At 48.2% G+C, this 13,221-nt stretch overlaps 6 protein-coding genes across 6 annotated transcripts; 3 read left to right on the forward strand and 3 right to left on the reverse strand.

Moving 5' to 3' along the window:
* Nucleotides 1-359: 359 nt before the first annotated feature.
* On the forward strand, nt 360-1,125 carry N7496_012694 (pathogenesis associated protein Pep2; the record flags this gene model as incomplete). The annotated part of the gene is made up of 2 exons (XM_056705607.1): nt 360-487; nt 546-1,125. 2 exons carry the CDS (start codon nt 360-362, stop codon nt 1,123-1,125), a joined length of 708 nt encoding a protein of 235 aa, XP_056549505.1.
* Nucleotides 1,126-1,157: 32 nt separating this feature from the next.
* N7496_012695 (type I 3-dehydroquinase-domain-containing protein) lies at nt 1,158-3,555 on the reverse strand (the record flags this gene model as incomplete). The annotated part of the gene is made up of 2 exons (XM_056705608.1): nt 1,158-1,355; nt 1,429-3,555. 2 exons carry the CDS (start codon nt 3,553-3,555, stop codon nt 1,158-1,160), a joined length of 2,325 nt encoding a protein of 774 aa, XP_056549506.1.
* A 669-nt stretch (nt 3,556-4,224) lies between these two features.
* Nucleotides 4,225-6,270, forward strand: N7496_012696 (transcription factor domain-containing protein; the record flags this gene model as incomplete). Its single annotated transcript, XM_056705609.1, has 1 exon — nt 4,225-6,270. One exon carries the CDS (start codon nt 4,225-4,227, stop codon nt 6,268-6,270), a length of 2,046 nt encoding a protein of 681 aa, XP_056549507.1.
* A 205-nt stretch (nt 6,271-6,475) lies between these two features.
* Nucleotides 6,476-7,459, reverse strand: N7496_012697 (shikimate dehydrogenase family protein; the record flags this gene model as incomplete). Its single annotated transcript, XM_056705610.1, has 1 exon — nt 6,476-7,459. One exon carries the CDS (start codon nt 7,457-7,459, stop codon nt 6,476-6,478), a length of 984 nt encoding a protein of 327 aa, XP_056549508.1.
* A 1,122-nt stretch (nt 7,460-8,581) lies between these two features.
* Nucleotides 8,582-11,944, forward strand: nut1 (putative RNA polymerase II mediator complex subunit Nut1; the record flags this gene model as incomplete). The annotated part of the gene is made up of 6 exons (XM_056705611.1): nt 8,582-9,173; nt 9,242-9,492; nt 9,543-9,605; nt 9,677-10,183; nt 10,240-10,771; nt 10,824-11,944. 6 exons carry the CDS (start codon nt 8,582-8,584, stop codon nt 11,942-11,944), a joined length of 3,066 nt encoding a protein of 1,021 aa, XP_056549509.1.
* Nucleotides 11,945-12,007: 63 nt separating this feature from the next.
* N7496_012699 (uncharacterized protein) lies at nt 12,008-12,427 on the reverse strand (the record flags this gene model as incomplete). Its single annotated transcript, XM_056705612.1, has 2 exons — nt 12,008-12,033; nt 12,250-12,427. Coding segments are annotated over 2 exons (180 nt in total). The 3' UTR covers nt 12,008-12,031.
* Nucleotides 12,428-13,221: the final 794 nt, after the last annotated feature.

The following is a 13,221-nucleotide window of genomic DNA, read 5'->3' on the forward strand; positions in this document are numbered from 1 at the left end:
AGCATTAGTGCAGGTCACCTGATACAATCATTGTGCCCAGGGGTCGGACCCAAAACTCCTGCCAGAGTTCTATTGGCTCTCCATTTCCGAATGACAGAGGCGTATATTCTACAATGTAGGACCCTATGAAGGTTAACGTCGGAAAATAGAGTGCTTGAAGACCCACATAGTGGAGCGCTCCTCGGTAGATGGTGGTAACGGTCCAGCGATGGAGGTGGGTGGAGCAACGGAAGTGTTTTTACCCTTTGTGGCAAACCCTCCATAAAGTCGGGATAGACATAACAACACAAATAGGCCAGCAACGGCATATTCCATAAACCCAACATCTGTTTTCAGACCATTTTGTCCAGCTTCCAACAATGCCCGATCTTCATACCCTTCCAGAAGGCTCTCGGCCTGTGGCCGCTATTCGCAACAATGGACCCGTGGACCTTGCCATTGAGCGATACAAACTACGTGAACTAGCCGAGGGCTGGCCGTGTTACAGGTGAGTTACAGATTGAAAGATACCTTTTTTTTATTTGAGTCTAATCTCCTTTTAACAGAGATTCTTGTGAATGGGAGAATCTGGAATCCATTTTCCATGAGGATGCGTACATCTACACCTCCTGGACAGGACGGACCCATTTTCAAGACTTCATCAAAGCATCAAAACGAGGAATGGACAATGGGGCATTCATCATGCATCGCATCCACGGACTGTCCACAGATATAAACGTGGCAGCTACCCGTGCAGTGACCAAGATGAAGGCGACCATCACCCAAAGATTTGTCCTGGATGGAATCGAAGCCGATGCAGAGTCGGACTGTCGATTTGTGTTCTTCTGGAGCAAAGATCCGGTCTATGGTAACTGGGGAGCTAACTTTGTGCGCCACTTTTATGAAAAGGACAAGTTGATCCCCGTGAACCCGAACAGAATCCCAGAACTCAACCTGGAGGAGTTGAACAAGTTCCCCGTTGGTTACCGCTACCTCGGATATTGCCAAGAGAAGACCATGGGTGTTACAGTCATCAAGGATTTACCTGGTCACAGGCGCGAGATTGGCACTGTAAATAGAGAGAAGCACGACATGCTGTATAGACAGATCAAGGCTTGGATGGACGGTGAGAATATCGATATCTGATTCGATAGGAACATGGAATTGATTTTGACAAATTACTCTATCATAAATCTGGTAATCTGACTCTTCATCACTGCTCGAGGAGCCCTTCTTCCTGTCATCAACTCAAATTGATGGATGGCTTGTATTGCCAACATCTCGAGACCATCAATAGTAATCCAAGGTATCTTAGTCGTTGCTCTCAGGTGGCGAATCTGTTTCAAAAGAGGGGTCTCTAACGGCCGATATGCAAGCTTTGACAATTTATTGAATTAGATAAACCGTAAGGTGATCATGACGACAGAGCAGAGGGGTAGAACAACTTACATCAGCCACAACTCCTCCAGACTTGCTTTGAATCCATGACTCTGGAAGTGTAAAATTCGCGGGTGGTTGACCATCTATACTGTGTGCAGGAATGCAGGAGACGATTATTGTAGCTGGTTGCAGACCGGAAGGCCAAGGATCATCGATCGAGCCTATCACACTGACAGTAGCGGAATTCGACGACAAACTTCGAGCCCACGAATTGAAGTGCTCTGCCATCTGGTTGGCGTGCTGCGATGTGCGATTGAATATAAAAATCTTCCGACATCCCAATTTGATCAAGGCATAAACAGCCGCCCGAGCAACTCCACCTGCTCCAATGACCAGTGCTGTCGTTTTTGAAGGTTGAATCGCATTTCTCGGAGACAGATTTCGATGAACACACTCGAAGATTCCCAACCAATCGGTGTTGTCGCCGTACCAGCCAATCACTCGGCCAGCCCTATTACGTTGAGAGGCTTGGTATTCTGCGGAAAATGACTCATTTCCAGGAGACTCGCGAAGAGGCAAAAGTGTGTTGATAGCACCAATCGCCTTGGCGTGATGACTTTGGATATCGATGGAGGACATGATGCTTGTTTTGAAGGGTAGACTGACACTCGCACCGCCAAAATTTGGGTCCCGAATAATCGTTTCTATGTTCTCGAGACAGTGTGTCTCAAATATTTGATATGAATGTTCGAGGCCACACGCTTGATAAGCAGCGGTATGCATGGCAGGCGGGAATGGACTCCACGACACAGATGCTCCAACGTGGTAAAATTTTAGAGGGTCGAGAACGAATGTTGCAAACAGGCCTTTCATGGCTGTTTGGGCCGTGATGAAGCTGCCGTCGAAATCTGATAGCGGTGTTGCTGGGCGGACCGGTGTCAAGATTTTGTTGAAGACCATGGAGCTCTTGCCCAGTGGCCCGAGGTTGTAGGCAATAAGGGGAAGACGCGGGTCTGATAATAAAGAGATGGAGCAAAAAAAGGCGACAAGTTCCTCATTGTCGTCTCTGCTTGTTGCAACTTGAGTCAATTGAACAAGATCGCAGCCCAGATTTTGAGCATGTCGATACTTGTCCAACCGGGGTTGTGTATGCCACGAATGTTGAGCAGGATCTTGATCATGGAAGGAGCCGACTATCTTCGTTCGTCTTTTCTGAGAAATCAACCCCCGCAAGATCGGTTCTTCAATATCAATATTGACCACCACATATTCTGCACAATTGCGAATCCCGTGGTGAACCAGTTGCACATAATCGTTCTGCAAGGCAGCAGACTCTTCGTGTTGAAAAGTATCAAATCCGATCACCTCATAAACGATAGGAAGTTGTATTGTTCGACGGATAAATGCAATGTGCTCGGTTATCAGCTCCAAGGAATAGCCCTCGTTGGTATCGACGAGCAAACGTATAGCATCAATACCCGCCTCGAGTAGATTGTGGTCGAAGGTTTCGTGGCACAATTCGGAGAGCTTTATTGCTAGGGCATAACTAAATGGACGATTCTCCACTGGCTCGAATGCAACCTCAAATGGACTTGGAGGATTCGAGATGAAGTCGATATCGGGTCCACAAACGAGGTTTAAGAAATGGCAAAAATCGACCCTTGCCTGCTTAAGATGCTGAGGAGAAGACGAGGCGATTTCCGACATGCTTTGAGATCTTGCGCCAGGATCAAAGATATTGTAGTATTCAAAATCTGAACAGGATCGGTGTTTTGAATCAGTTTCCTCGAGCCGTTTTGCATTAGATTCGTCTAGCTTGAGCAGTTTTTTGATGTCGCCGAAATGGCGCATAATGTAAATGACCGGATGAGTTGCTTTGTATTGGGTGAGAAATCGTTGAACCTCGGTACTGAGGCTTCCCAGCCCACATTCTATGACACAGTCTGTATCATTCTCGCGGAGCATACTCAAGACAACTTCCACTGTCCGTTGCTGTAAGGCGCTTTCTCCATATTTTTGGAGGTACTCGATTCGAGATAAGCTTGTAACAGTCTCAAAATACCGATCTGCGACGACAAGCCTTTTCCTCAAGTGAAGAGCTCCAATAAACGCCAGTGTTCTTTTTCCACATCCCCGTGACCCGATCAATACAATAGATGGGCTTTTGGACGACAGGGCACAAGTTTGGTGGGACATTCCGTTAAAGACGAATGCTGTGGATGGATCTTGAAGCCAGCTCAAAGGCAATGCATGTAGAGGTCGATTCTTTTGACCGCAAGATCTTCTTTTTTAATATGATCATTTGATAGCTTCTCTACGCTAATTTTCGCCGCAGCGCAAATGCTGGGTAGATGGGGAAAACGCGCCGCGATTATGTCATCATCCACGGATAAAATCAATCCGATGTAACCGTTTTCGCCGTTACAGACAAAGAGAAAGATTATAACTTTGGGGTAAAATATGAGGGAGAGGAGCTGTAAATGCCATGACCGATACCCCTAGAGTAGGCTCGGTTATCCAAGCTATAGAAAATCTCATTGTTTTTGACGAGTGGGCTATTAAATAATTATGCAGGAGGTATGAGTGGAGCGTCACTTTACATTCCCCATACCTATGCCTTTGTAAAGTTTGTCACCCCGCCACTTGAAGGTTCGCTTCGGGACTTGAACGTACTTCTCATGTTCTCTAGAGTTACTTTCTCTCTCGCATTGGCATGGCTCATTACGGCAAATGCCTCAAAAATAACTCCTCACTTTACGGACCTCAAATACAAGGATGCGCTGGAAAATAGACGTCCATGCATCTGTCCTATGACGAAATTTGGCGTCTCCTTTACGTCCAGTACGTTCAATTCACGCTACATCGATGGGGGTCAATCCGACCCGAAAGCGTGTAGCGCAGGCCTGCCAACGATGTCGGCAGCGGAAATTCAAGTGTGATGGTCAGAAACCCGAGTGCTCGACGTGTAAGCAAGCTGGTCAAACATGTCTTTATGAGTCGCATATCAGAAAGCGCGGTCTCCCGGAAGGATACGTCCGTGGGATGGAGCTTCTGGCCAGCCTCTCCATTCAACACATTAAGGACTTTGAAGGATCCCTCCTTTCGCTGCTCTTGATGAAGAAAGAAGGGGGATCTTATGAGTGGCAAGATGGTATGGAGGAGCTTCTCGACATATGGAGAAATAGCAAGCTATCCTTTGAGCTTGAAAACTTGTTGCCCTCTCTACCGAATTCGAAATCACAATCTTCGAAACGAAAGTTTGAAGGGCGAGAGCCTGAGCTTGATAACACCCCTCGACGCTTTGCGGGCCCTGTGTCAGCTGGTGACAGTGATCTTCCTTTCCCGGGTTATGATCAAACATTTTCTGGTGGGCGATTTGTTGACAACCATGCCCTTGATGCTGAAGTCTCAGTTGCTCTCGATACATCAGCACTCTCATTTCAATTGCATGAACCGAGAATAGTTGAGACAAGACTGCCCCCAAATTTGGGTCGTTTAATCAGCATTTACTTCACGCATACACACTGCTGGCTGCCAATAGTGGACAAAGGCAATATCATGCGTTTCTCATTTCAGTCACTGGGCGAAGGGTCCGACAGCATGCGAACAGAATCCCCACTGGCTATTATTTGGGCAATCGCTGCATTGACAACGCTACAAATTTCTAATCGTAGAGACTCTGTGGATGCTCCCGGTGGTGATGAGCCTTCAGCAACCCTGGCTAAAGAATATTATGCGAAAGCACGGGAGCTCATACCTCCCGAGGAGGGGCCATTTGAACTCGAGCATGTTCAAGCCCTGTTGATCATGAGTCTTACCAAAATTTGCCAGGCAGAATGGTCTTCTGTTTGGATGCTCATTGGCAAGGCTGTGCGAATTGCTATTGATCTGGACTTGGGTTCCACACGCTCCAATACAGAATTGCAATCTCGTGCTACAGAAGTCTCAGGAAGATATAAACACACTTTCTTGGGGTGCTTCATTATGGACACACTGGTGTCCTGTCTCTTGAACAGAACGCCCCATCTTCGCAAAGAAGACGCTGACCGGGTCAGCGCCATCCAAGAAGATGGCTTGGATGAATGGGATCTTTGGTCTGACCCTCTTGAAACAGACCCGTCAAAAGCTCATTGCAAACCTATCTTTGCTCTGTCTACTTTCAACAATTTGGTCAATGTCTGCAAAACTCTGAATTTTATACATGTTGCACAACCTTGCGCCATGACAACTGCGTCCCGAGTGCTTCTTAGCGATGAACTTCGGAAGGGACAGACTCGGCAGCCTTTTGAAGTTATTTTTCGAGAGCCCAATGTGTCCCTCCCTCTTGAAGAAAGAATGTTGCCACATCATCTTCTTCTTCGATTGGTCTACCTTTATGTGCTCTCCAGGCTAGGTTCTCAATCGGTGGGACCAAGAGGACATGCACCAGACCCCCTTGAAAGTTCCGAGAACCTCGCATGCTATACCGAATGCTCTGCAACCCTATGGGCTTACTTCAAAAAGACCGACCCTCCCTCTTTAACATCTCCATGTTTTATTTTAGCCGCAAGTCTATTCCAGTCACATTGCAACAATCGCTCAGATCTGGATAATATCTTCTCAAGTCTGATGAACATATTGCCCCAATCATCTGGACAGGGGCAAGGCTCTCTACCGGTCACTGGCAATTACTGTACGGAATCAGCGAAGACGCTCAATACTCATTCAAATAACCTCCAAGCGCCTTCTGCACAGCCACAAAACCTGAATGCAGGAGAATCCCAGAACAGCGAGCCAGGCCTCTTACCCCAAAATCCAACTCAGCGAAATGAAATTATTCCGGACAGCAACTCGGTGTTTAATGATTTCGTGGCAATAGATACCTCTGAGTGGTGCGTTATACTTCTGACACAATTCGAGGATGCTAGCTAACTTTTTACAGGACAAATAATTGGGAAGAAGGACTGTTGAATCTTGGCTTTACTGGGAATCCCTCTGCAGACGACTTCTACAACTTCTGTGATCCTGGCTCATGATATTACGAATTTTAAACGGTGTATGACGTTATCAAATGTAAATACTTCAATAATAGCAAATCAAGACTTGACTGCAATTCCCTCGGGAAAGATATGAAGCCTCACCGATGGAAAGCCCGACGGATCGCTTCATTGGCAGCCTCCGAAGGGAGCTCATCAAGAGGTCTCTCTGTCCAGAGAACCGCCTGTTCAATAGCCTGGTGTTCCATAACGTCTAACCCATCCACAACGTCCCACCCATGTTCCTTTGCCAAGCTTGCAAGCCATGTCCAGGGAGTTGGATCATAGCACATCTCCAGAAAGACCTTGCGAATATTACAATCAGACTTGGTCTGTATCATTGCACTGCAGATGCTCCGTGCGGTATGCTCGGATTCGGTTTTCGGAGCTATATCAGGCACCGCACTGACTGCTACAACGGGAAACTTGGAGATAGACTGTAGATCATCCAGCGTTTCCACATATCGAACTTCCTGTCGCAGTCCATTTTGTTTGAGGGCTTTGATGGTGGATACGGCTTCTTCTCGATCACGATTGACCAAGTAAATCAATTTGGCGCCTAACCCCTCTGTCAAAGCGTAGATTGCAGACCTGCAGGTTGCGCCACCGCCAATAACTAGCGCAGGCGATTCTTCCAAGTAGCTTCGCAGGTTGGTGTTCGCCTTTAGAAGAGCACGCTGAATGCCAATCCAATCGGTATTCGTTCCAACGAGAAGTCGTCTTTCCTCGCCACCGATCAGGTCAGGTCGCGAATAAATCGTGTTGATGCAGCCGATTCGTTGCGCTTCAATAGTCAAGATGTCAACAAGATCCATGGATTGAACCTTGTTGGGCATGGTGACAGCCGCACCGACGAAATCATCACGGCGCATGAGCCACGCCAAGTCTTCCGTGTCTTTCGAATCGAGTCTGATGTATCGCCATGGCAAGCCCAGTTCACGAAAAATGGTGTTGTGGAAGGATGGAGAGGCAGAATGAGCGATTGGTTGACCAAACAAGTAAAGGGTTCGTTCCAGTGAGCTTTTGTCTTTGGTAGCCGCTGCTCCGTCGTGGCAGTTGACGATAGGGCCTGCGTTTTCTGACATTGGTAACTGGAGAGAGATATCTCGGCAAGAAGTTCGGCACTTGAGTGGATGGTTAGGATATTACTCTTGGTCGCAGGAGGATTTCAGCTGAATATGAGGCAATGTTACCAAATAGTTAGCCATGGACTGGACTAGTGGAGGGCCGTGGAAAAAGTCTCGTTCGGTCAGACTTGTCCGGGTGGATCACGGAAGGACATTATCCAGCCAATCACGTAGGTCACTGTTTCATTTGCCTGTAGCCACAACCTGTGGGCTTAACAGATAAAATGTGTGGGTACATGTAGCCACGACTCGCTCGCACCTCGTCTATACTAGAAGCAAGAACTGGCGAGCTCTTTGTGTCTATACTGAGCAATTTTTTCATTATTTTAAGATTCTCGAAAGTAACCAGCAGAATAAAATGTATGAAATCATCCGGTCCAAGTCATTTGTGCCTGTACTGTCTATTTGGGGATGATTAATCTAAAAATCAAGAACTTTGGCTATGATGGTAGTTGTTCTCTCAGGTATATCCTTAGGAATTGGAGAGACTATCAAGTAGATTGGATATTGAGTCTTACAAGGTGCTCTTGAACCACAAGCAGAAATAAATGAGTGAATCTTGCCCACCTTTGTCGATACCCTGAAACACATATTGATTATTCTGCTTGTTAGAACAAAATCAATGTTAATGAATATGATGCTTTATTTGAACTCATCATACGAGGAGGCTGCGATATCACAAGGCAGCCTTTTAAGGCCTGAGGCATCAACAACAAGCGAGAAAAATAATCCATGGCATCCTTGTAGGGGGTACAGTCAGTGAATGTTTTCAAGTAACCTTCTTTCTCGGGCATTTTTTTTCCAAAGAGGAGTATGACTCGGTCATCAATGGAAGGCAGTGTATGTGGTTGGGGTTCTCCTTAATCGCGGTCGCTACCTGTGAGGCAGACACGTGACGCACTTGAGAAAGATAGCCACGTGACCCCGGCCAAACAGACCCGATCATCCCTCCGCCCAATTGGGGATGGACTCCATTCACGTCAAGGCAGCGATGCACGGAATGACTTTATGATCGAGAATCCCAATTATAAAACCTGAGATTCGGGTATTCATCCCTGTTATGCCCATTCACTCATCACAATGCTGTCAGATATGGCGTCACCCGATCAATGGAGAACCTTCGTCCAGCGATGTCTGGCACATCGCGTAGACGTTGATGAGTTCAAGGATCTATCAAAGTTGATGCAGAGTCGATCACCATTGAAAGAAAATGACCTGCTAGATCTTCTGCTCGAGGCCCGCGCCGCATCCAGCATCGCCTGGGACCCGCTCTTGCCGGTCTACGTCGATGGGCTGTGCAAGGTCGGTCAGGTCAAGGCGGCGTCAGCATTGAGAAGACTACTGGCGCACTCGTCCATTCGCCAAAAATCGGAATCAAAGCCCAAGATGTCAACTTTAATGACCGACATCAAGGTCATTCAGGATGTCATGCTTTCCATCTCAGCTGGGACAATCCCCAGGCGCATCGCAGAGGCGGCAGAGCTTTTTGACGCGACGGTGGAATGGATCATGGCTATTGTTGAATGGCACAATACCAGTGTCTCACAGCAAACCGGTGGTCTGATGAGCTCCCTCGACGCCGTATCCTTGTTTGAGTCGCTCGGTATCTTACTGGCGGCTTTGTCCGGCACATCCAAGGGTCTGGAAACACTATCCAGTGACTATCATCAAGGTATGCCACCTACATTCATCAGATGAAAGGTCGAAAATGCGCCTTCCCCGGCACTAACCTTTTGATAGAGTTTAAAACAAAGCTTGGTCAGGCTCTCACCTCTTATCTACCTTTGTGCGTCGACGTGTCCCTGCCTCTGCGGCACAGGCTAGACGCACTGCAGAAGGAGTTCAATCTGTACGGAGAGCAACCTTCGAAGCAATTGGACCATTCGGCTATCGAGGGCATGAATGTCAATGCCCTTCAGTTTGAGGCTTCGGTGATGGACGGGCCGCTCATCAACACTAGAGCTGGTCTCTACGTGTATCTCAACTCCATGGTACGAGATGTTGCAACCGTTTATCGACTTTAATACTGACTCGGTGTTAGCTTGTGGGACGTCCGTTGGTTGATGACTCGATTTTAATCAACTATCTCACCAATCGCTATGAAGTGAGTCTTTCGCGCCCCTCTTACCTCTCAGCCTGTCCTTAGTGCCCCGTCCTAACCCACTTTCCTTTCAGGGCCACCAAGAAGTCTTGGTGGTGGAGATCACAACGGCCGCCTTCGACGTCCTATGCAATGGCGTCCACCGTAACGAGTCCAGCCGGACAATGTTCCTGTTCCGGACTTTCCTGGTTAACAAGCTCCCGGCCTTCTTTGTCGCACTGACTGCAGCATCGATGGTGCCTATTCCCATGGAGATGTGCATCACACAAGCGCTCAGCCGGCTTGATCCAAATTCGTTCCCCTCCTTCTCTCAAATGTTCTCCATGCAAGGGAGTAGCATTCTCTCCGATGCCCGCCAGGAGTTCCTATTTGCTTGTGCGTCTCACAGACTCATCCAGGAGTCTAGCATTGAGCGGCTGCTAGGAGAGAACCCTATGCAGACCGTACCAGTGGGCGGTCCTTACCAGAAGGACGACCTCGTCTCACAAATCAACAGCAGACCCGAGCGCGCTGAGCAGTTGATCGGTGAGATCGAGTCGATGGAGGGCAATGCAGGTGCCATTGTCGGTGCTATCACTGAGGTTTGTACTAGTCACTTTCGCCTCGTGGATCTTTTCTCAGCTGACGGTCTTGTTAGGTCATGTTCAATCTCTGCAACCAGAAGGAGACAATGACTCTGAAAAACATCTGCAACTCCCTTTCTCGACGCCCACAAACCTTGGATGTCATCCTCTTGTTCCGGACTACAAAGCAAGTCCTGCAGCCTCTTTGCACTCTATTAGATTCCTGGCGATGGGATGAGGATCAAGGCGAGAACCAGCCCGTCTACGATGAATTCGGCAGCATCCTTCTACTGGTGCTTGTCTTCAAGTACCGATACGACTTGAGCCCCGCTGACATGGGCATCTCGAGCAACGACTCGTTCTTGTTGAAACTGCTGGATCGCGGCTCTTGCAGCCAGAAGCTGACCGAGTTGAGTGAGAAGCAGAACAAGGATCTTGGTGCGTGGATAGGGGCTTTGTTCATTGCTGAAGGTATCAATGAAGAGACTATGTCAACGTGTAGCCCGCAGGAATTCTACATGCTTGTTGCGACTTTGTTCGATCAGAGTCTTGGAGCCTGCGAATCAGGGAAGATGGACTTTGAGACGCTCAAGGGCGGATTTGAATGTGAGTCAGGATGCTGACCCTTTCTAGATTACTCTTTCTGACATACAGCTAGATCTTCTTGAGCCCTTTTTGCTCCCATCTCTAGTTGTCGCACTTACTTGGCTCGGCAACCACATCTGGCAATCAGAAACCGAGCCCGAGATCCCTCTGAAGACACTGTACTCTCTGATCAAGCCCAGCTCCATTTCTGGTGAAGCGCAAGCCATTCACAAAACTGTCTTGCATATCACCGCTCGCCCATTGGAGGAACAACTGAAAGACGTTCGGACAAGACACCAAGCTCGGCAAAATATTGACAAGATCTCGGACATCAAACCAATCCTTGACGCCTTGGATCCATACCTGTCCTTCCGACGCGTCGGTAGCTGTCTTCGCTCGGAACTCGAGATTTGGGCCGCCCCAGCAGCAGGCGGTTTCCCTGGCAGTATCCGTGGGGCTCTCCAATCTCTCACCTTGTGGAGCGCAAGCTCGGAAATCTCCCTTCAACCTCAGTCCTACACCCACCGTCAGCTCCTCGCAGGAATCCGCATCCTCGGCTCTGCGCGTGTCCTAAGTGCACTAATCGACGAGCTCAAACAACAGACCGAAGCGGGCAGCGGTGACCTTGCGCTGGACATCGCGGCAACCATGATCTGCGCCCCCATGCCTGAGTCCTTCGCTGTCGACCAAAACATCTGTCACCCAGTCGATCCGACCAAAGAATCCCTACCACGCTGCGCAATTCTCACCCTTCGCGACTCCCTCTCCCTCCAACACGAAAATGTACCCAAGATCTCCGAAAAAGATGCCCTCCGCGCAGAAGTCATCGTCCGTCTCTGGCGTCGTGTCGGCCTCCTCGCTTCCCCACCATCTCGTGTGTCCAACATTGACGTTAGCAACATCATTCAAAACATGGAACTCGGCGTCGATAGCCAGGATCGCATGAACCTTGACGCCACGGGTGGTGGCGTTGGCGGTACTGGCGTCGGCGACGACGATCCGGGCAATATTGACCAGATGCTTGACAAGGCTGCAGCGGCTGCCGCGGCTGGAATGGATGGTGGCGTTGGTCAAGACATGGGGCTTGATGGGGGCGTTGGCGGGATGGATGCGATCGATGATGTGCTCAACGCCGCGGATATGGCGGTGGGTAATCCCGAGTTCCTGGATCTGGATATGGAGGGCATGTTTTAGCGTTGTACTCTTTTTTGTTTGATTATTATACAGTGGGCGGGCAAATGATGCGATACCGACTGTCTACGAGTGGACGTCTGCAATGAACTCTGTTGTTCTGGTCATTTCATATTAGATTTTGATATCAGGTAAATCTTCGGACTCGTAAACCTGCGCTCTGATGGCATAACAGGCGACTAAACAGTACCACGCGATCCCTCGCATCTCGTAATTCCTGCCTTCCTCGTAATGATATCGCTCTCGTATATTCTGTCACAATACTCGTCAGTTATATCCTCGAATCTTCACATCAAAGAATGACATACAGATATTCAAATCTTTCTCAAGTTTGCCCGCGAGCTTGGGAATTCCTGAGTGAGGATACATCATCTCAATCAGGTCCATTGGCTTGGGGATGAATCCTCGGCGCGATTCGGTCGGTACAGGGGCCGCGGCGACGATGGAAGAGAGGGAGATAGCGGCGAGGATGGCGGTCAGCTTCATGTTGAACGTGTTTGTGCTGTCTATAGTTGATGCAGCACGCGTTAGCAAAGTATTTGATGTGTATGTGGTATATCAAAGCACGTACCGTTGATATGACTTGCCTTGATAGATAGTGTGGTGTCCTCAAGGTGGCGCGAGAAATTAGTTGGTGTATGTATGTTGGCCACGGTGTTGAGGGGAGAAGCACAAATTCGAGGGGATTCCTGTATCATAAGAACAAAATTAACTCCATTCCAGTGGGATTAATTCTCAGGATCGGCTCCAGGTCTGAGGAATTCGACAGACGCGACGCGTCGAGGGGCGAAGCTTGGGTATGTCAGGGTATACCATCCAGGGTTATTCGTCTTAGAGGAGAATTCTGGATTAGATAATCCATTTGAATTTTTATTTTGGATGTTGCAGTTTCAATGATTTGTTTGACTGCTGATTATCCTGGTGCTATATCCAAGGCTTAATGATGCTGTGCACTGCGGTTCCCGCAAGGGATGATGTTGTATCACAGCTGATAACAAAATACAACGGCTTCAAATGGAGATGAAGGTTCGTATTAACTACTCATTAGTTCTGTAGTAGAATTAATCAGAGAGCCCGGTTAGAACAGATCTTGGAAGGAAATATCAAATACCGATTTGACAGATACCAGCGACCACACTGGTTGGCATACTCTTATTATTCATGGCTCAAAAGAGACCTTTTTGAACCCCAAATATCCATGGAATCTACGAGCAGATCGATGAAATACCGTGCAGAGGATGATTATATCAAATTGCGCAAGAAACTGGTCAATAATACTC

The sequence above is a fragment of the Penicillium cataractarum genome (genome assembly GCF_028827025.1).
Source record: "Penicillium cataractarum strain IBT 29864 chromosome Unknown utg000010l, whole genome shotgun sequence".
NCBI lineage: Eukaryota > Fungi > Ascomycota > Eurotiomycetes > Eurotiales > Aspergillaceae > Penicillium > Penicillium cataractarum.